Genomic DNA, 23323 nt, shown 5'->3' on the forward strand with positions numbered 1-23323 from the left:
TGTCACAGTGACCAGCCAGATGCCTCTTCTGGAAAGCCTGCAAGCATGTGCAGAGTGCAACAACACCCTCTCGCCTCATGTGGTTTCCAGAAGCTGGCATTCAGAAGCATTACTGCCTCTGACCGTGGTGGCAGAGAATAGCCATCATGGAGCCTTCTCCTCCATGAATTGGCCCAGCTCTCTTTAAATAAAGCCATCCGAGGTGGAGGCCGTTGATGCCTCTTGTGGCAGTGAGTTCCAGAGTTCATCTCTTCTGCACTGCATGAAGAAGCGCTTTATTTGTTTTTCTGCCCAGAATCTTCCAACGTCCTCCTTCATTGGGTGTACCTGAGTTCCAGTATTACGAGAGAGGGAGGGAAAGCATTTCTCTGCCCACTTTTATCCACACCACGTAGAATGGAGTCTCGTTTTGATTGGCGCATCTGGTTAGTGGGGTGTAGTGGTTAGAGCAGGGATGTGAGGATTCTCGTGCTGCAGGCCTCTCCCTCCAGGCCTCTCTCTCTGGCCTGTGAATCTCTTCCCAGGCTGCAAACTTTGTCTCCCCTGCTCCCTTTTTCAAGGACGCATGCTGAGCTGGTGGGTGCACTTGAACTTTGATCATCCCCCTTGCTTACCTGGATGAAGAGATCTCATGGGAGGGGGGCATTTGGGGGGGGGCATAGCTGGAATAGAGCCACATCCATTGCACTGCCAGCCACTGGCTTTCTCCTAGGGTGTCGCAGCCCCCAGGCTGAATAAAATGTTGCCACCTCCACACCATGCGTTGAAAGCACATCTAATGTTAAATGGGGGAGCCTGCGAGCCTCTGCAGTGACATGAATTTTCATGCACTTTCCCAAGACTCAAGCCCTCGTTCTTCTCTGCAGCTGAAACGGCTGGCTGACTTTCCCGGGTAATCTTTCCCATAAGCATCTGCTGACGTTTACATCCTGCAGATGTAACATTCGTATTATTATTATTATTATTATTTTATTTTATTTTCTCTTCCACCAAAGGCTGAACAAGCAGGATTGCCTGCAGATTTGCAGCCTTTGGAAGCTCTGGTAGTCGAGTAATATATATAATCCTCAAGAGATTAGCTTTCTTTTCATGTCTAAATGAGATGCGGCGGGGTCATCGTTCACCTGGTTGCCCCATCTACATAAAAAACACGGGAGGACGAATTCCTTTATTGTTTACCCATGGCTCTTGCAACAGATTCTTGTAGTGTGAAGTTCTCCTGTACAGTGTGCCTGCTAGCCATGCTATCTCCATTCAATCTCCCGTCCCCTTGGCTTTCTTTATTAAAATACATATTTATTTTATCGATTTTTAACAGCTGAACAATCAACAAGAGAGCATGGGTGGAACAATATAATTCTGTAGGGCTTCCCATTTCCTCCCCAAAGTAAACAATCCTTCCCCGCTGAGCATGCCCAGCCTTCGGCGGACTGTTTCAGTGGGAGTATTTGGTGGGGGGGGGGATGTATTTGTGTCCAATCCCAGATACATCAAAATATTGGATTTCTCAATTGATTTCTCTTGGCCCCTTCGTTCAGCCTGTGAGCTAGTCTTGGCCTGCCGTGGTATCCAGTTTGGCTCATGGGATCATTTCCCTCCAAAAAAACACTCCTACCAACCCCTCAGCTGGCATCACTGGGCAGGAGGACAGGTTTTAATCCTGCATTGGCTACGCTGCCTTGTTCCTGCCTCCTGCCCGCTTGAAGGAGAAGCAGAGGTGCTCTGGTGCTTTGAGGGAAGTTCCTGTGCGTCTGACAGAAGTACGGAAGACTGTCTTGAAGTGCTTGGCTGCAAAGCACCATATGAAACTGCCCGCCACCCAAGTTAAAGGTTAGGTTGCTTCAAAGCGTACTTTGCAGAGCTGTCAAAGGCATTTTGACAAGCGGGCAGACCTGCCCATCAGTCGAATTCAGTCTGTGATGCAAATTGTGATAAAATTCTGACCCGTGGAGCCAAAAAAATCCCTGCCCCTGCCATATAATATTTTGGGAGTCCAGTCCATGTTTTAATGCCTTCCAGTTCATCAGAGTTTGGGGCAGATCTAGTCCAAGTTTTAAAGGCAGGAGCTCAAGGTACTAGACCCTAAGACTTGCAGATTAGAGAGAGAGAGAGAGAAGGGGGGGAGCCTTTCTGTTGCTTAATGAATGTTTTAGTTTGTTCTTGAATAATGTACCATCCTTAAGCTCTGTTTAACTCGCTTGGATTTCTTTTGAGGTAGATGTGTATCAGAGTGACCTGTAAATGCGGTCTCAGCGGAAGATTTCTATGTTTATTGGAACACTTGTAAATATTTTGAGACATGTCATTTGGGTCGCATGTGCTTTGCTTAGAAATAGTTTAGATTCTAAGAGAGAACGGAGGCGTCGAAGTCTGTTGGCATATTAATTTAAGCAGACCCAAGCGTTATCAATTCCACACACACACTTTCCTTTCCCTGACACTAGGTTATTAGGAGGATAAAACGTGTGTGTAGGGAACAACCATATATTTTGGGGGAAGATCTAAATATAATGAAAAATATTATGATATTTATATAATATGACTTTTAGCAGAACGGTTGCGTGGATGCAGCCATTGCCGATGGGTACAGGAGGGTTGAGTTGCACGCCCTCTTACTCACCTGTAGTATGGGCCCTTAATAAACTACACTCTTACCTCTGGGGTCAGTGTTATGTTGGTTAGACAGAGTAAAAAAACTCTAACCAAAAGCTTTTAAGATGGAGTCTTGCTCTTCAAGATTTTGATTTTGACATAGTTCATATAAAAAGGAAGTGCTAACAAAGTTGCTGGCTGTTTATCTAGAATCTATGTGGATTATGAGGATTAAAATCAATTTTAAATAGTGTATTTTAGTCTTGCAGTACGCATTATGGATATTTTTTCATGTATATTTCCTGTTTTGTAATTAATTTGCTCTGTTATTGTAGGTTGTAGAATGGTTATACTAAATATAGTTGTACACAACCTTGAAAGTCAAACACTTTGCAAATCGAATGTTTTGGCTTCTGAACGCCGCAAACCTGGAAGTGAGTGTTCCGGATTGCAAATGTTCTTTGGAACCCGAACGTCCGACGCGCTTCCGATTGGCTGCAGGAGCTTCCTGCAGCCAATTGGAAGCTGCGCCTTGGTTTTGGAAGTCGAACAGACTTCCGGAATGGATTCCGCTTGACTTCTGAGGTATGGCTGTCCATTGTATGTATGTGGTCCTGGTCTACTTGAAGATGAAGCGTCAGTCTGAACTATGAAAGGCTTCTTTGGGTCAGGTGCCAAAAACAATTGAAACTGCAGTAAAGCTTGTTTTAAGGCATTAAAAGCATTTTGACAGATATCATTCCATGCGCTCAGGTGTAAAGGCTTGCCATGGTTCGAGAGCCCTGGTTTCGTGAGAGAAGGCAGGACAGTGCTGTTAGTTCACTGTTCTGACGTCAGTAAAGTCATCCTCACCCCTCAGAATAGCCCCAGCCATCTCATTAGAAAGCGGCTTCTGATTACACCGGCGCAGCTGAAATCCTGGAAATAGAATCTGTTTGCCTCGTGGCTCCCTCGTGTTAGCTGTCAAAAGAGGCGGGAGCAGGCCTGTGTGACTTTTGCCTCTGGCTCATGCCAAAAAACCCGCTTCTATTTTTGAAAAAGGACCAGAGGGGTAAAGGAGGGGGAGGGCAACAGCTCGGAAAGAATGCTTTTTTATTTTAGGGTGGTTTTTCTCTCTCTCAAAGGGAGTCATGGTAGGTTATAAGAGTATGCTGTAATTACACCCATTCTTTACGATGACATCCGCGGCGTATTAATGTATATAATTTAGAAGATATAATTTAGATTCTACTGCAGTGTTGTAACAGTTTTAACGGGAGGATGCAGGGCAGGACATGCTGTGACTAAGCAATGGTCTTGCTTTTCAAAGCTGGCTCCAGGGTGTTGTGATTTTTTTTGGGGGGGGGGGACACAAGCAAAGCAGCCCTGGTGAGTCCCCTCTTAATGTGGAAGATCTGGGACTTGCAAAAAGAGAGTTCTCCAAAGCTGCATCCGAACATCTTGGTTTCTCTGTGCAAAGGGGAAATGGCAGCGCTGTTAGGCCCCTCTGCTGGTGGGGCAAATGCCCCCCCTCTGGGAAACACCCTATTGCTTTTTGAAAAAAAGTGATGCTCCAGAGATGGGAAAGTGGGGTGGTTTTCAGATGCTCCCCATACAATGCCTTGATACTGAACAAAAAAATTCCTTCCAGTAGCACCTTAAAGACCAACTAAGTTAGTTCTTGGTATGAGCTTTCGTGTGCATGCACACTTCTTCAGATACCACACGAAAGCTCATACCAAGAACTAACTTAGTTGGTCTTTAAGGTGCTACTGGAAGGAATTTTTTTATTTTGACTATGGCAGACCAACACGGCTACCTATCTGTAATTGATACTGAACATTACACACAAACAACTGGGCTTTTTTCCTACTGTGTTCTATCTCTTAAATACATTCCTCCCCTCCTGTGTAGTGCAGAATCTGCACTGTGAATAGAGAAGTTGCTTGTAGGAATCTTCCCTCTCCCAGAGAGCTGCCTGTAGGTCTCACGGGAGCTGTTCCTCCTTTGCCTTGACTCTCCTGCCTCTTACCCTCCAACCTACCACAGAGGAAAATCGGGATGAGAGTGTTTTGGGACTGCACTGTTGCGGGAGCCAAAAGGGGGCATCCTGGGATCACAGAAGATGGCTTCTGTCGTTCCGGTATGTCCCACTTAAAGCAGGAAAACTGAGTAGTATGCTATCTGCAGAAAGGACACAGTAATACTGGCCTGCCTTATGAGTGGTCAGGGAAAATATGCAAGAGGGATAAGCAACCTGGATCCAGCAGGTAGACATGTCCCCTTAGAGATTTTGCCTGGGGCCCACAGGCTCTCCCCTCCACAATTTAGGCTTGAGACTAGGGCCTCATCCTCATATTTGAAGCAGTATCATATAACTGTAAACAGTCATGGCTTCCGGCAAAGAATCCTGGGAGCTGTGGCTTGTTAAGGATGCTGAGCGTTGTTGGGGAGACCCTTATTCCCCTCACAAAGCTGCAATTCCCAGAAAGAGGGATCAAACATTAAACCACTCTGAAAATTGTAGCTCTGTGGGGGGGGGGAATAAAAAAGTCTCCTCACAACTCTCAGCACCCTTAACAAACCACAGATCCCAGGATTCTTTGCTGAAAGCCATCATGGTTTAAAGTGGTATGATTCTGCTTAAAATTTATAGTGCAGACGAAGTCTAGCGTTTTGTTGTAGACATAGATTGCTCTTGGTTACAAAGTTGGGGTATGGTTCCCGCAGCAGTTTTCTGACTTGCAGATGCATACCCTCCCAACACCTTAAAGCCAAAATCTGGGATGCTGTCTTCCTGGACGCCATGATCTCGCGTGATTTCGTACTGTAATTCCCCCCAAAGTGATTTTTTTTCCAGGCACGGCACCCAAAAACATGAGTTCATGGCCCGTTTTTTTCAAGGGAAACTTTTGTGAGATCACAGCAACCAAAATGGCCGCTGATCTCTCGCAGTAAAAAATGGGATGGACACCTCTGACATTGACAAAGCACTTTTGAACATTGACCTAATCTGTTACGGGTTGGAGTGGGGCTTTCCAAACTGGCAGACTTCCCCGCTTTTTTCCTTTTTTTTTTTTTTTTTTGGAAAGTTTCCCCAGATAAGAATTCTGACAGACTGACTGCCATTGTTTGAGACAAACCTACATTGAACACCACTAGGCTAGCCTTCCTTCATCTGATTCCATGGGGCTGTAGCTCATCCGTGACCAATGAGCTTGCTCCCTAGGGCTGGTGGTGTTGTGGTGCTAAACACATGGGGGAATTTTAACAACCCGGTCCAAAGGACATGGAACCCGGTGGAACACTGTGGACATTTCCTTTGAAGATGATGTGTAGCTTAGCAACTGTGCAGTCCAGCGCGCAGGGAAGGTTTTAGCGAGAAATTTCAGAGAAGTAACTTTTTAAACCAATGAAATCTTGTTGCCCTCAAGGTGGAAAAAAACTACAGAAAATTATTCAGCTTCCCCTTCCCACCCCCACCCCCGCCGCCCGCCCTCTCTGGTGTGTCATGGGATCTCCTTTTAAGAAGTGAAGCTAGCATCTTGCAAATGGGTGCGCGGAACAGCCCTCTGTTTTTGTACTGCAAATTACCGAATCCAATTGCCAAGTTGCTGTTTGCCCGGTGCCCCCTGTAATTTAGCTGTGGCTCTGTTGCTCGAAGTTTTCGGCCTGTTGACAATTAAGTGGATGAGCTCGCCGCAAGATTATGACTTGGGCTTGCCTCTCGCTGGTGGTGTGTGTTTTTGTAAGATAGTAGCTCTCAAGTTGCTCTGACTTAAATAGCCTTCAGGCCCCGACGAGGGTGCCTGTTGCATAAATGCACCTTCCCACGCAGGAAGTTGTGCTCTGAAATCCTTGAAAGCGTTGCTTTTAGGGGGAAAGAGCTCCTCCTAAAATCTAGAGAGGTCCAGGGGATGGTATAAGCTCTGTGGAGACTAGGCACAGTGCTCTTTCTTGCCATTCTGCACAGTGCTTCACAAAATATTTGGTGCCCATATGCAGAACTTGGCATTGTAAATTCCTTTTTTTCTTTCCTTCAACTTTATTATTCATGTAAAAATTTACAAATGCATTCAGAAGAAAAACTCCCTTTTCTTTTTTTACAAATGCAACTTTAATAAAAAAAACCTATATTTAAGCAAGCTTCTGCTCCTGAACGCCAGGAAGACTTCCTATCAGGATGAGGGAATATGGAAAGCTGCTTTATATCGACTCAGATCATGTGGACAAATTTAATATTGTTTACAGTGAACTGGCTGGCAGCAACTCTCCAGTTCCAAAGGCCTTTCCCAGCCCTGCCTGAAGCTGCGGGAATTGGACCTGAGACCTTCTGAACACACATGTTCTACTGCCAGAGGTGGGGATCCTTTGGCCCTCTGTATGTTGCTAGACTATAACGTCCATCATCCTTCACTATTGGCCACAGGTTCCCCATCCTGACTCTACCATCATGGGAACAAATTCCACAAAACGATGTGTTTAAAACATATACTTTTCTGCAGTCTACCCTGACTCTTCTGCACATCAGTTTCATACCTGCCAACTGTCCCGCATTGAGCAGGACATCCTTGATTTACAAAAGCCACCCTGGCTTCTGTTAGAAATCCTGGGTGTCTCGCTTCCTCTGCTGCCACTGCAGTGAGGCCAAGACCTCCACTGCCACAGTGAAGGCTGCTGCTCTGCGAGGCTTCCGCCGAAGCCGCTGACATACTTCAGGAAGCCGGTGCCGGTGTGGGGAACCTTTGTCCCTCCAGATGTTGCTGAACCACAACTCCCAGTGGCCATGCCTACTAGGGCTGGTGGGAGCTTCAGCTCAGCAATATCTAGAAGGCCAAATATTCCCCTTACAACCAGAGTCAGAGGTCATCCATTTTCTATTATTGGGGAATAATCAGGAGCTCACCAAGTTAGTGGCTAAATAGCTTTATCTGTTTTTTTGTCGTCAAAACACATTGCAGACATCTGATCTCCCTGGAGACCTAGAGATGTAATGTTAGACTGCTCTGCCTCTTTCATTTGACAAATGTTTTGTGTCACTGGGAAGGCGGTAATTCTATATTGATTTGCTATGGATGTTTGTATGTGATGCCAATAAAAGGTTTGATGATGATGATGATGATTCCCCATACCTGCTTTTATCTTATCCCCTCTTGGTCTTCCCCCATAATGTGTGCCATGTCAACAGCAACTAGGCCTCAGCAGGCCTGGCCATTTCCCATAACCCTTTGCAGGGTGCAATACTTCTGCGACACACAGGAGTCCTGCAACCGACAAGGTTTTTTGGGGGGGGGGATTCCCCAAAGCAAGGAGACTTTTCGAGACCGCTGATCTTTCCGCCTGGCAGACATGAGGAGGGCTCTAGATGCTTGGAGCGAAGCCTCTCTCTCCTCTCTCCCACGAGCACGTTGGGCTAATTTTGTGCTGCCCAAGAAGTGAGAGCTAATTACGGGGAAGGGTGGTTGCTATCCGCCCCAATTTCATGGAAACTTGAACAACTCATCAACAAACAAAACTCTCTCCCTTTTCCCGGCTTCATCTCCATTCCCGACCTCAGAAAGAATGATGCTTAAATAGAGCCCTGTCTAATTCTCTCTCTGTGTGTTTTTTCCCCCCCTTCTTCATTGTGGCCTTAATTTGTTTTCTCCCTGGTAGTTCGAATTCTTTGCAGATTACAGGTTTGCCTGTGGAACGGCAGTTCCCGCAATGCTGTAATTTGGCCCTCGTTCTGACCGGCGGCCGTCTCTGGCGCCTCGCTCGCTTCCAACCAGCTCCAGAGCGTATGCTTTGATGAATGCCAAAACGGAGGGTCAAGAAATTGAGGTGTGTTCATTCCTGGGAGGGTGGGGAGAGCATTGACACGTGCAACAGCAACAATATCCTTCCTTAACATTCTCTCTTCCAAAATTTTAGGCTGTAAACAAACCTCCTGGGGCAGAGGCTCATCCTTCCTTGCCTATATTGCAGGCCACTAATGTGCATTGACAGTGCTACATAAATAATAATTTGCACTGTTGTATCATTCCTGCTAACAGTCGGCTCGGATGGTGAGTGGTGGACAAGGCTAGAGCCAAAATAGGCACCCGGAAGCAAAATAGGTGGTTGTTGCTGTGTTCAAATTGAAGTACAACACATTATAGACTACTGAGGGCTTCATCAGCTCTGTATGCTTAAAACTGTATCAAACCACTTTAAACAGGCATGGCTTTCCCCCCAAAATTGTGGGAGCTGTAGTTTGTTAAGGGTGCTGTTAGGAAACCAGTACTGTATTCTCTTTCAGAGCTTCAATTCCCAGACCCAATATTCCCCTCAGGGAGGGAATTGATTCTTAAACTGTTCTCAGAACTGTAGTTGGGGAATAGGTGCTCTCCTAACAACTTCCAGCAGCACCTTTAACAAACCACATTTCCCAGTACACACACACACACACACACACACACACATATATATATTTGGGGGAGGGGGAGGTGCAGATAGGGCCTAACATCTCCAGCCTTCAGTGCCCAGAAAACGGTGCAGTTCTGCTGTTGAAGCTAAGCAGGTCTGCTAGTGGCCCAGTTACCCCTTGAGAATCGCAAGCCAGCTGATTTTTGAGTGTGTGTGTGTGAGAGAAGTGAAAGTTGCCAGTAAGTAAATGGGATGCGGGGCAGTTGTTTCCTGTGGGAAGTTCCTCACTACAGGTCTTTGACCCCACCCCACCCCAGACTCAGATCTTCCTGGTCCACATGCATCTTCCCCTCCTTACACACTCTGGCCTCATCCGCACCTGACATTTAAAGCAGTATCATACCACTTTGAACGGCCAAGTGTTGTATGGGATGTGTTGCTAGCGTATGAAAACAGTCGAGATGCGGGGATCCCCAGGCATGCACCTCCAGATGGTGGAGACGCCAGGCGCCATCCTGGCACCTTGGGCCTCTTCAGTGGCGTAGCGTGGGTTGTCAGCACCCGGGGCAAGGCAAGTAATTTGCGCCCCCTAACCCGTGGATATGCTCCCCCTAACCCGTGGATTTGCGCCCCCTAACCCTAACCCCCAGATGTTGCGCCCGGTGCGCCCGGCCCCCCCTGCACCCCCCACGCTACGCCACTGGGCCTCTTCCCTTGGTTGCAAGTGGCTGATCGCCAGGCAAATTTTGAATGCTGGTTCTCACAGTGGCCAACCACAAGCCTGTGGGAAACCCACAAGCAGGGCCTGAGTGCGATAGGACTCGTGGCCATTGGCAGAGTAGCTGCTGGCTCTAACCCTAGCATTCACCTCTTCAGAAAGACACCTACGCTGGTGTTTTAGCAACGTGCACATTTATTTATTGGTTAGAGTACGATTAAATTCAATTAACGATGAAATTAAAATTCTGTTTGAGTTCTTAATTAAATTAGTCAACCAATTTAAACCACCAGCCCTCCAGCAGATTAACATTTTAAATGAGTATGCATAGGGCAGAAACTTCGGAAAGAGTAAACCTCAAGTGGGTGTTCACCTCTGAGAATGATCTCCTTGGCCTTCAGTCTTCCAGATCCACAAGCTCAGTTTCAGATCCTTAGAATGGCTGGCTGGTTTGGGTCCCAAGTCACAGCTTCCGCCATACTGCCAATGCCGGCCATCTGTTTTGATCCTTTCTGCAACAGGAAATGTCAACAGCCAATATGGATCAGGCCAGAAGCATATTGTCTCTGACAGTGGAGCTACCATTGATAGTCTTCTTCGTGAATTAAATCAATCCTTTTTTAAGGCCATCCGAGTTGGTGGCCATCACTGCCTCTTGTGGAAGTGAGTTCCATCTTTTAACTATGTGCTGTGTGAAGAAATTATTGCTTCCCGAAACTTCCAGCATTCAGATCCAATGGGTGTCCACAAGTTATATGTTGCCAGAGAACTGGTTTCGTAACCACTGGGAGAAATTAAGGCTGCAATCGAATGCACACTTAGTTTGGAGTAGGTAAAAGGTAAAAAAGGTGAAGGACCCCTGGACAGTTAAGTCCAATCAAAGGCAACTATGGGGTTGCAGTGCTCATCTCACTTTCAGGCCGAGGGCGGCGGTGTTTTCCACATACAGTTTTCAGGGTCATGTGGCCAGCATAACTAAACCACTTCTGGCGCAACAGAACACAATGGCGGAAATGCCGTTTTCCTTCCCGCCACAGTGGTACCTATTTATTTACTTGCACTGGCATGTCTTTGAACTGCTAGGTTGGCAGGAGCTGGGACAGAACAACGAGAGCTCATCCTGTCGCGGGGATTCAAACTGCTGACCTTCTGATTGGCAAGCCCAAGACGCTCAGTGGTTTAGATCACAGTGCCACCTGCGTCCCTTAGCTTGGAGTAAGGATGGGGGAAGGTGGGAATTAGTTCACTTTAACGTGAACCTGCCTAATTAGCGTTTCCCAAATAAATACGCAAACGGAAAATGCAGCCAGCCTTTAAAAATCACATTCCTCTGAATTTTGCAATCCATAAAAAGTGTACAAAAAATTTGCACCTTGAGGCACAAAAATTCTCAAGCACTCAGACTTTCCCTTTTTAAACCTTCAGGAAGGACATCAATTTCCACATAATATTCTCCCCAAACACCCTGCTCCTTGCTTTGTCACCTGTGAGTAAGGATGGATCTGCCAATTTTGCTTTTCCTCTTCTCTCATTTTTCCAATTTTAAATATAGGTCTCCACATTTGTGCAGCAATTTGCAGTTCATTGTTTTGGGGTTGTTGTTTTTGAGTGTCATGAAAATTCACAGCATTTTAGCGCAAATTTCTCCCAGTGAACACATTTTTGTCTAATGTACTGGGTTGTTGTTTTTTTGCAAGCAGTTTCCCCTCATATAGAGGCGGCTTTGTATGCTATTTTCAATAACGTCTTTGCTTTTATGCGCAGTTTCCCTTAATATTTTTAAACGTTGTTTGGCTGGCCGGTGGTATTGCAGAATTCGGATAAATGCAAATTCCCATGGGTTGCTGTGTTTCAGTTCGCAGATTGTTTCGGTAGACCGGCCTTTAGAAAGGGAAACTGAATTGAATTTCTCTGCCATCCCTTGCCTGTGCGGTTTCTTGCCCTCCTCTCGACCCGCCAGGAACTTCTGCTTCCCAGGCAATCCACCGATGAGAACAGGGTTGGCTTTGTGTGGTTTCTTTTAATTAGCAAGATCAAAGGCTTGATTAGGGTGTAGCTTCGCTGCCAGATGTTTGCGCGATCCAGGTTAGCATTCCACACTCTTGTGGGCGAGATGTCTCTAGATAGAGCCACACACGTTTCCCCGTCTGCAATGGGATCATTCCAAGAGGGTTGACGCAAACCCAAGATTGCGTCAGGCTTCCTGGGGGAAAGTTTCGATCGGAATTCATCTCTCGCTCCTTGTGAAGTTGTTCGCACATCGCACTTAACGCCGGGACGAGCCGTCTCTACACGTGTACACGTGTTGGTGTGAAAGTGGGCATGCTTGTTCACTTCTACAACCTGGTTGTCGTACCTACAGGTGTGCAGATCACGTGTGGGTTGAACGGTACGTGTGAACTGCTGAACTGTTGTGCGGCTCAATGATTTGTGAACAGCGGTGTACAGCTCGTGCCCTCGCTGAATTATGTACCGTGTGAACATCCCTTGAATGGTGGTGCAGTAGGTCTCTCAGACCCCCCCCCCCATGTTTTAAAAGGATATGTGAGGGGTCCTAAGGTCATTCTAACCAACCCCACCCCTCACCATCCACGTACTCAGGTTCCCGATCCCCCCTTCACGCCTTTGAAACAGTACATATGTTAGAGTGTGGACCAAAAATTAGCAAAAGAATGGGATTGTGTTAAAGAATATATGAAAAAAACATTGTTGTGGAGTAAGTATCTTGGTATGTAATGAATGAAGCTTTGCAGGGTTAAAGAAATTGAAAAACGGTGCAAAAGGTATAAAGATAGAGGTAATGTACAGCAGACACAACAATTCAGAAAGATTAAAAATTTTGAGGTCTCAAAACAGAGGAAGTCAATATGTGTATATGTACCTAAAGATTATTAGGGACACGGGTGGCGCTGTGGGTTAAAATACTGAGCCTAGGACTTGCCCATCAGAAGGTCAGCGGTTCGAATCCCCGTGACGGGGTGAGGTCCCGTTGCTTGGTCCCTGATCCTGCCAACCTAGCAGTTCGAAAGCATGTCAAAGTACAAGTAGATAAATAGGTACCACTCCGGCGGAAAGGTAAACGGCGTTTCCGTGCGCTGCTCTGGTTCGCCAGAAGCGGCTTAGTCATGCTGGCCACATGACCCGGAAGCTGTACGCCGCTCCCTCAGCCAATTAAGCGAAATGAGCACCGCAACCCCAGAGTCGGCCACGATTGGACCTAATAGTCAGGGGTCCCTTTACCTTTACCTAAAGATTATTATGATGGCATGGTTTTCTTTGTAGGTGTGTTTCTTTCTTTTTTTGGTTTCTGTTTGTTTTGCTTAGTTTTTGTTTGTTTGCTTGGGATTGTATGTTTGTAATTTTTGTTATACTTTTGCATTGAAAATAGCAAATTTATTTATTTATTTTTTTAAAAAGAATTAGCATGGTTCAGAGAAACTACAAAAAAAAAAAAAGGTGTATAGCAATGCTTTAAAGATATGGTGCCAATGGGGCCTTAACGATAGGGGAGAGGATCCAAAGACTACTGATCTCCTTGGCAAGCTGACCCCGAAATCCAATGCTGGCATAGCTCCATTGCATCAGAGACGACTGCAGCTGAGTGTTGTGTACCTGACAGCATGCGAAAGGACCACAGTTCGATCCTTCGGATTTCCAGATAGCTCTAGGAGAGACCGCTCTGTCTGAAACCCTGGAGAATCTCTGCCAGTAGTGAGCTGGATGACCCAACAGTCTGAGCTTGGTATAAAGCCTCTTTCGACAATCTTCCACTTCTGGAATTGTTGTCAGAAGTTCTCCTATTATAGTGAAAGTATTATTTGAGATGAGTGAACCCGTATTACAATAAGGAGGCAGAATGAGCTGATTCCTTTTTCTTTGCCCTGCACATTGTATTACCGGGAAGTACTTCATTTATTCAAGGAATTTACATACCACTTACTCACTCGCATTTCTCAGCGGTGACACTTGCAACAGCAAGACACTGTATTACACACCTTCACCCTTGGGGCGTTTTCCCCAAGTAGAAAAATGTTTTGCTTGGAGAACTCTAAAAATAGGAGACCCCACGCCCCTCCTGCCACAAACCCACAGGAGAAGCCAGACCTCGAGGGAATGTGAAGTAAATGCATTTGTGGCACACACAAAAAATGGATTGCATTAAAAGGCTCTTTGGGTTTGCCGTGCAGGACACTTGCCCTATCCTGTCATCGGTTCCTGAGAAATCTTGGTTCAGCCACCTCCACGGTGAAAGGAATTTAAAACTTTATTTTCTGGAGCTGTTTTCTCCTCTATCTCTCTTCCCCCGAGCTAATTGCATGGCCTTCTCCCCCTCTGATGTTTATAATTACCTGTTGCGCGTTCTGGAGGTGAGCCAGAACCCCTTGCGGGAGGAAGGAATAGTGCAGAGATCCTTCTTCCCACAGGGATGATAACAAAGGGAAGGAGAAGCTGATTGGGCGAAAAGGGATAGTTTTGGGAAGGGCGGCCAACATGGCGCCCGGCGAAACTCTTCCTCTCCTTCTGAGACTGGGAAGGTTTCCAGAAGAGCAGGCCGAGGTATCCCTTGCAAAGCAGCTGAGAGTTCGGATGTGTAGCTAACTCTGCTAAACAGTCCTGGGGGCGGGTGGTGTTTTCTGGGAGTCACTAGGGCACGGCAGATCAGGGTGCTGGTGTTGTATGTTGGAGAGCCAGGTTCAAATCAAGCTTGTATTCTCCTGCTCTGGAGTGGAGGACCCAAACCCAATGGCTTCAATCTCTTTTTATATATATATATACATTTTTATTAATTTTTAGCATATCAGTTCCAACAGTCATACAACATAACTTCTCATCTTATACAATGTTTTAGACTTCCATCAACACCTCTGATAATTTTCCGTTTTTATCACTTATTCGGCATTTCTTAGTTTCTATATTGTATTTAATTGTCCTTAACTAATAATTCTTTTCATAGTCTTTCTTGTAATATTTCAGATAATCCACCTTACAAAACTTCTTGCAGTCCTACTAGCGTAATCTGTTCATCACAATTACCGTATTTTTCGCTCTATAAGACGCACCAGACCACAAGGCGCACCTAGTTTTTGGAGGGGGAAAACAAGAAAAAAACTATTCTGAATCTCAGAAGCCAGAACAGCAAGAGGGATCGCTGCGCAGTGAAAGCAGCAATCCCTCTTGCTGTTCTGGCTTCTGGGATAGCTGCGCAGCCTGCATTCGCCCCATAAGACGCACACACATTTCCCCTTACTTTTTAGGAGGGAAAAGGTGAGTCTTATAGAGCAAAAAATACGGTACTTTTCAAATAGTTCATATATTTACTCCAGTCCTCTAAGAATCTCTGATCCCGCAGGTTTCGAATCCTTCCTGTTAATTTATCTAGTTCTCCAATGGCTTCAATCTCAGATTCCTGCATTGCAGGGGTTGGACTAGATGACCCCTGGGGTCCCTTCCAAATCTACAATTTTTGATTCTAAGTCTTTTCTTTTCCCTGAGCCTGCTACTAACTAGTGGCTGTGACCTCCCTCCAGAATCAGAGGCAGTATGCTTCTTCACATTGCTGGAAACAGCAGGAGGGGAGAGTGCTGTCGCATTGGGTCATGTGGTTGACCATTGTTAGAACAGGACGCTGGACTAGATGGTGTGATCTGGGAGGCTCTTCTTGTTGTTCTGATGGTCTCTTCTCCTTTTTGAGTGGATTGCATTGTCTTGGTTGAGAGCCAGTGTGGCGTAGTGGTTAAGAGCGATAGACTCGTAATCTGGTGAACCGAATTCGTGTCCCTGCTCCTCCATATGCAGCTGCTGGGTGACCTTGGGCTAGTCACACTTCTTTGAAGCCTCTCAGCCCCACTCACCTCACAGAGTGTTTGTTGTGGGGGAGGAAGTGAAAGGAGAATGTTAGCAGCTTTGAGACGCCTTCGGGTAGTGATAAAGTGGAATATCAAATCCAAACCCTTCTTCTTGGTTATGTAGCCAGTGGGTGCTCAGTCCTGAACTGCAGAACTAGAATACTGAGTTTGGAGATGGAAGTTCCCTTTCACCATCTCAGCTGATGGCTATACAGAAACCCCATCCCTATCAATGAATTCTAGGTTCACCTTGAAAGTGAACGTAAGTCGTGGCCGTTGCTGTCTATGGTGACTCTGGATTCCAGTAATTTGACCTATTCTCAGAAGAACCATATAAACTGTTAGTTATGTTTTGTGCTTGGCTGCTTTTGAACGATAAGGAATGTTGCCCTAACTTCTTAAAAACAGAGAGCTTGCTTTCTGCTAATCAGCAACCTTCCAAGTTGTGCCACTCGGGGGCTGGGTTGGGCAGATCTGCCGGCTTCTGATACGTGTCACTGTTAATTATCTCACAAACGCCATGATGTTTGTATTAACATCATCACGGCTTTGTTAATTGGCTGCTGTGAGGACTTTGCATATGGCCTGTCTTTTATGAAATTGTCACAGTCTGTAATTCCCTCATCTTATGCTCCTCTTAACCTCACACCTCCCCATTTCTTACCATATAATAAAACTGTAAGGCTGTCGTCACGCTGCATGGCCATGCCAACTCCAGTGAGGTGACAGACCAGCAGGCAGGCAGGCAGGCAGGCAGGTGAGCAAGTAAGGAGCATTTGGGAGGTGCAGTTGGCCCAAGTGAGCAGTTTAATGGCAGGGAGAGGACGCTTCAGAGAGCAGTTTGCCAAACTGCGCTCTGAAGTGCCTCCCGCTGGAGAAGGGGCTTGCGGCAAGTTGTGAGGGGAAGAGGGACCTGTGGTGGGGAGGTTAAGTTTGGGCAACCTGTGAGGGGATAGGCGAGAGGGTGGGTGAGGTGGAAAGGGAGGAGGGAAAGCGGGAATAGCAAAGCAGTTGGTGGAGCTGGCAAATGGAACGAGCAGGAGCAGCAGTCCCTAGTTCATATACACATAGGTCCCAGGATGATCTGACAGCACTATAGGACCACTCCCTTGCTGATGCTCAGCCGGCCTGATCCTGGTCAATGCCTGAAGGGGAGACTTGCATTAGATTCCAGGAAAGAAGCAAAGTGGGATATAAATAGTAATAAATAAACAAATAGATGATTCGTGCCAGCTTAAATAGACTGGCATTAAAAAAACCTCCTTAAATCAGTGCTGGACCACAAACTTCCATCAGCCCCAGGCAACTGGCTTCTGCCATGATACATAAATCTGTTAATCTTTAAAGGATTCCTTTTATTGCATCTTGTTGCAACAGAAAAGCATGTCCCTCACCCATCTCCACATTTGTCTCTGAACCTGAGAAACATTTGGAGGCGTGAGAAACCCAGTGGAGAGGTCCTAGGTTCCGATCGAATAATAACAATAGCAATAGTTTTATTATTTGTACCCAGTCCATCTGGCTGGGTTGCCCCGGCCACTCTGAGTGGCTTCCGACAGATGTAAAAACCTAATAAAACAGCAAACGTTAAAAGGTTCCCAACACAGGGCTGCCTTCAGGTGTCTTCTAAAAGTTGTGCAGTTATTTATCTCCTTGACATCTGGTGGGAGGGCGTTCCACAGGGCGGGCGCAGCTACTGAGAAGGCCCTCTGCCTGGTTCCCTGTAACTGTGCGTTAGTCCGATAAGTGCCAATCGGCTTGTTTTGTCTGGGGCGGGACCTGCAACTATCGCCTTTTGACAGCGTCTCTGTCTGTGGGTAATTGCATCTCTCGCTCTCTCCTAAGCCTTTTTGCAGAGGGGACTTCAAGCCCTCTGTCGGGCACTGGTGAACCTGGTGCATGCAGCCTGCAGCCCCAGCCGTCGCTAAATGGAAACCAGCTAATTATACATGAAGCATTATATCCCCATCATCGTTTTCCTGTATTATGGGTTCTCTCTCGCTCTGTCTGCGTCTCTCTCGGTCAAGGCTTTTGGTACATTGGCTGGCTGCATCTTCCTTTTGTCTCGTTCGGCATTGTTCAAGGGGCTTAAATCACCCAGGTGCAATTCTGATGGCTCAGGTGGGTGGCTTGCTTAATGCAGAGCCGGAGCCACAGATCCTGGGAGGTGTTTTTTTGCAGCAAGCACTCGAGGTGTGCATAATGATACAAGCCCACGAAGGTGGTGATTAGGCAGCTTGAGCGTGTCGTAAGTTTCTCTCTCTCCTGCGTGGCGATTGCCAAATCCCCGCCATTTCTCATGGAAGGGTGTTGGCTGCTCACTCGCTGTCACTCTGCCGCTTCTCCGGAGACACGTTGATGAATGTTCTGATTAGCACAAACTTTTGTCTGCCACTGGCGACTACTTCGCTTATCCACGGCTGCATCAGGTGCTCCTTCTTCTTTCCTTCGCTCCAGCAAGGAGACACGGGGTGCTCCATTTCCAGCTGCTTAAAAGAACCTTCCAACCCTTTCGCTGCTAGTCTTGGTGACTCTGCTCTCAGGGCCGCAACCCATCCTCTGGTGCTGCCGTGGTAAAAATTGCCCGAGTAAAATAGTTGGATTGTATGCAACTTAGTCCTACTCAGAGCACACCTGCCGAAATGAATGCCCTGTTTAATTTCAGTGGGCCTGCTCTGAATAGGATACAGCCCATGGAGTTGGAGGGGACCTCAGAGGTCTTCTAGTCTCACCCCCGTGCAATGCAGGATGCAACCACAGTGTCCTTAACAGATGTCAATCCAGCCTCTGTTAAGTGTCTCCAGCGAAAGAGAGCCCACTGTAAAGCTGCTCTCACTGTTGAGAAGTGTCTCTTAACGTTTAGCCAGAATTGATTTCTCTCTCATTTCCAATCACTGATTACAGTTCTCTGGAACGATGGAGAATAAGTCTCTTCATCTCCCTCACGGCAGCCCTTCAGATATTACTTTTTTGGACTGCATGATCACTGCAGATGGTGACAGCAGTCACAAAATTAAAAGACGCCTGTTCCTTGGGAGAAAGGCGATAGCAAACCCTAGACAGCATCTTAAAAAGCAGAGATATCACCTTGCCAACAAAGGTCCATATAGTTAAAGCTATGGTTTTCCCAGTAGTGATGTATGGAAATTTGAGCTGGACCATAAAGAAGGCTGATCGCCGAAGAATTGATGCTTTTGAATTCTGGCGCTGGAGGAGACTCTTGAGAGTCCCATGGACTGCAAGAAGATCAAACCTCTCCATTCTGAAGGAAATCAGCCCTGAGTGCTCACTGGAAGGACAGATCGTGAAGCTGAGGCTCCAATACTTTGGCCACCTCATGAGAAGAGAAGACTCCCTGGAAAAGACCCTGATGTTGGGAAAGATGGAGGGCACAAGGAGAAAGATGGAGGGCACAAGGAGAAGGGGATGACAGGATGAGATGGTTGGACAGTATTCTCGAAGCTACCAGTATGAGTTTGACCAACTGTGGGAGGCAGTGGAAGACAGGAGTGACTGGCGTGCTCTGGTCCATGGGGTCACGAAGAGTCGGACACGACTAAATGAATAAATGACAACAACAATAAAGCGTGTCTTTCCTTAACCTGTCGTTCTCCAGAATCAGCTGGCAGGAGCGGGTGTCAGGAAAGGGTCAGCGATAATCAAGTGAAGTTAACTCCTTAGTAGAAGAAATTAGGGCTGCTGAGTAGTGCCAGGCCTAATGAGCACAGCAACTCTTCCCGGTAGATCTTGCCCCTACAAAACAGTTGTGGGGACTGAAGGTCCCCATCTTCCCACAGCTGCCTAAACCTCCTCTTCTCCCGGTTCCTTCCCAAGAAATCTGAGAATCCGCTGACGTGCCTGTCTTTGCTCCTCCCTCTTATTACCTCTTCTGGTTCTGGGAGACCAGCAGGGAGGGGAGCTTGTCATAGCAGGAGGGGGAGATACCCTGGCTTCTTCACAAGCCTGATTCCTCTCTGTCTCTTGGTCTCCCTCCTCTCCTGCTTCCACTGCTGCTTCTGAACTGCTCTCTGCCACAGACTCTCCCCACTCACTAAACCCTGTTGCCTCTTCATCTTCTAGCACTTCTTTCTAGTCTTCTCCCTCTCATCGCCGTCCCACCACCAATCCCGGGGCTCCGGACCTCCTTCTTCCCTTGGGGGTTCCCCAGCTGGTTCCTCCCACCAATTCCCTGCGTCCAGCCAGTCCATGACAGCAGCCCTTCAGATATTTGAAGACTGCTACCATGTCTCTCCTTAACCTGTCGTTCTCCAGGCCCAGCACATCGTTCCCAGGCTAGAACTACATCTCTGAGGTGTCCATAGACCCTAGTACAGCAGCTGCTTGGGATGCAGAAGGCTGCTGGTTCAATGCCCGGTGATCTCTCACTGGGCCAGTGTGGTGTAGTGGTTAAGAGTGGTGGACTCGTAATCTGGTGAACCGGGTTCGCTTCCCCGCTCCTCCACATGCAGCTGCTGGGTGACCTTGGGCTAGTCACACTTCTCTGAAGTCTCTCAGCCTCACTCACCTCACATAGTGTTTGTTGTGGGGGAGGAAGGGAAAGGAGAATGTTAGCCGTTTTGAGACTCCTTCGGGTAGTGATAAAGCGGGATATCAAATCCAAACTCTTCTCCTTCTCCTCTCCAGGCAGGGCTGGGAGAGAGACTTCTGCCTGAAACCCCACAGAGTCGCTGCCTGTCAGTGTTGACAATATTGAACTAGATGGGACCAAAGGCTGGATGTGGGATAAAGCAGTTTTCTAAGTACCTAGTTGTTCCTTGTGGGGACTCGGTTTACAGACCCCTCACCACCCTGGGATATGTGGCAGTTTGTCAGTGCACCTCCTTGAAAAAAGGACTTTAAGGGGTGAGAAAGAGTTTGGAGGAGACGAAGGGAGAAAAGGGCCTGTTGAAATGCAATCGAGGGAACCTGGCAATTGCAGCAACTCCCCCCAAAGGAGGTTTCAGGGCAAAAAGTCATGCATGGAAGTAAGGAGGCTCTCCTTCCCTCGGGTGCCCCTTACATCATCAGTGTGGTCTCCCCGGCTGCCTCTCCAATTTAATTCTTCCGAAACTGTAGAAAAACACTCTCAGGGCCCAGTGGACGTCCCACATGGGCTTGTGTGTGAAATAGGAAATTGGCTCCAATTAGCACGGCAGATCTCGGCCGACCCGGGAGATTACTTTCCCGAGTATTCACGCTGGAATTGGGACAATGTGGTGCAGATCCCTCCTGTGGTAGCAAAGGCTGATTTAAGCATTGCATGGAGGAGTAAGGTTTTTCTTCTTCTTCTTCCTCTTCTTTATTTTAAAAAAAGCATGCCTAAAGCCAGACTTCGCCAACCTGGTGCCTGTCCAGATGTTTGGGGCTACAACTCCCGCCAACAGCAATAAAGAGTCAGCATAATATCCTCCTCTCCTGCTAAAAGTTTGCAGAGCAGCATAGCCAACGGCACAATGATAAAACCATTTAATACTAAAAGTGCAACCAAAGCTCGTTTTCTAAAAGCAGTAGCAAAGGACACTTTTTCGGTGGGGGGGCAACCCGAAATCTGAGAGCACTAAGGATAAAAAAGATGTCGAAGCTGGCAGCTAAGCCTGGGTGTTACAAGGCGCTTCTGATAAAAGAGCCTTGGATTTCTTGTGAAATAAGTTCTTCCTTTTTGCCCTTTCGGAACTTGTCAGTCAACTTAGTTGGGCCCCGACTGATTAATCAACTGACACTTATGTTGGTTAATCTGATTAATGTAATTGCAAATGTGCTGCGGGAAAGCTAGACCTTGTATGCTTTGTGGTCGTTTGTCCTTTGGTATGTGTCTTTCCTCTTTGCTAGGCTGGAAATGGTTTACATTCCCTCCCATTTTATCCACACAACAACCCTTTGAGGTAGGTTAGCCTGAGAGGCAGTGACTAGTCCAAGACCACCCAGTGAGCTTCATGGCCAAGTGGGGGGATTTGAACCCTGGTCTCCCAGGTCCTAGTCTGACACTCTAACCATTACACCACACTGTCTCTCCTACTAACTGGAATGGAAATATTTATTCCTGATCTTCCGGCAAAGTGAATGAAGAGGTCCTGCGGTCCCATCTTCCTCCCTCCATCTCTTATCTAGTCTGAAGAAATGACTGCTTAGCTGCAGCTTACTGTGTTGATTTATAATTTTACTTTTAAAAAACAACAATGCTAACATTTGAATTTGGGAAGCTGATATTTGATGATGACACCTCCTTCCAAAAAAATAATAATCAGGCCTGTCTTTAGTAAATGGGGACAGCAGGTTCTCTTGAACATGCTTGAGGATTGCTGCTTTTCACAGGTATTCAGAATCTTCATTCATCCGATGTTATTCTCTGCCCTGCAGGTGTTTTGCTAGACATTCAGCAACATTTCGGAGTCAAGGACAGCGGAGCCGGCTTGCTGCAGACAGGTAAGAGAACTGTTGAGCGTGTTTTCCCTCCTCTTCTGTGCGGCTTCTTAATCCAAGGTCGCAGTGCCCTTGCGAGTGAGCGCTGGCTTGGTTTTAAATCGCAGCTGGCTGACAAACGCCTGTTTTTACATCCCTGCGCCCTGCTTTGACTCAGCTCAGCAGCAGCTTGGCCTTCAGCGTCCAAGCAAAGCAGAGCAAGGCAGGTGGTGGTTGTGAGGAATGACATAGATGCTTGTAGCATCTTTTTTTTTTTCCATTGGCAAAGAGCATCTCGGTATCCCAGGTAAAACTGACAACGTCTCCTGTTTTGTGTAGCTTTGGGGAGCTGAACTGAGCCTAAGGCAGTGCTGAGCCTTAGGAAACAGATGACAGTCATAATAATCGCCATCACTTCACAGTGGTACCTCGAGTTACATACGCTTCAGGTTACAGACGCTTCAGGTTGCAGACTCCGCTAACCCAGAAATAGTACCTTGGGTTAAGAACTTTGCTTCAGGATGAGAACAGAAATCGTGCTCTGGCGGCGCAGCAGCAGCAGGAGGCCCCATTAGCTAAAGTGGTGCTTCAGGTTAAGAACAGTTTCAGGTTAAGAACGGACCTCCGGAACGAATTAAGTATTTAACCCGAGGTACCACTGTATTAAGGGACACTGGTGGCACTGTGGGTTAAAACAACAGAGTCTAGGACTTGCCGATCAGAAGGTCGGCAGTTCGAATCCCCGTGACAGGGTGAGCTCCCGTTGCTCAGTCCCTGCTCCTGCCAACCTAGCAGTTCAAAAGCATGTCTAAGTGCAAGTAGATAAATAGGTACCGCTCCGGCGGGAAGGTAAACGGCGTTTCCGTGTGCTGCTTTGGTTCACCAGAAGCGGCTAAGTCATGATGGCCACATGACCCGGAAGCTGTACGCCGGCTCCCTCGGCCAATAAAGCGAGATGAGCGCTGCAACCCCAGAGTCGGTCACGACTGGACCTAATGGTCAGGGGTCCCTTTACCCTGTACTTTACCACTATATTACCATAAGCAGATCATCCTGATGGCTTTTCACTGGTGGTTTCCCGTTGGTGGGAATGCTCTCTCCAGGGAGAGCACCATCGTTACATACCTTCAGGTGCCCGGCAAAAACATTCCTTTTTTAACCAGGTCTTTGGCTTTTAACTATCTGTTGCGTATTAGAATGGATAGGATGCTTTAAGGCATTTCCTCCTAGTTTTAATGTATGTGGGTGTTTTGTTTTGGTTTTTTGTAAGCTGTTTGGAGTTGCCACAGCAAAAAAAAGTGGCTAATACATTTAATAAATGAATGACTCAATCTTGGGTTCCCCAACATTGTTGGGCTGCAACCCCAATAATCCCCAACCAGCTTATAAAGTTAGGGGTGGG

General features: G+C 47.0%; 1 protein-coding gene across 2 annotated transcripts in view; it reads left to right on the top strand.

The window, feature by feature from the left end:
• The window catches only part of SPNS2 (SPNS lysolipid transporter 2, sphingosine-1-phosphate), a gene marked incomplete at its 5' end in the record, with an annotated part of 96865 nt that overhangs the window by 15504 nt on the left and 58038 nt on the right, over positions 1–23323 (top strand). For both annotated transcript variants that reach the window (XR_014520040.1, XM_083479644.1), the window contains one exon: positions 21880–21945. Coding sequence is in view for 1 of the 2 variants with exons in the window: in XM_083479644.1 (XP_083335770.1) it covers positions 21880–21945 (66 nt within the window). The remainder of the gene's footprint in view (positions 1–21879; positions 21946–23323) is intronic.

This window comes from Podarcis liolepis (assembly GCF_965112155.1).
Source record: "Podarcis liolepis genome assembly, chromosome: 16".
NCBI classification, from domain to species: Eukaryota; Metazoa; Chordata; class Lepidosauria; order Squamata; family Lacertidae; genus Podarcis; species Podarcis liolepis.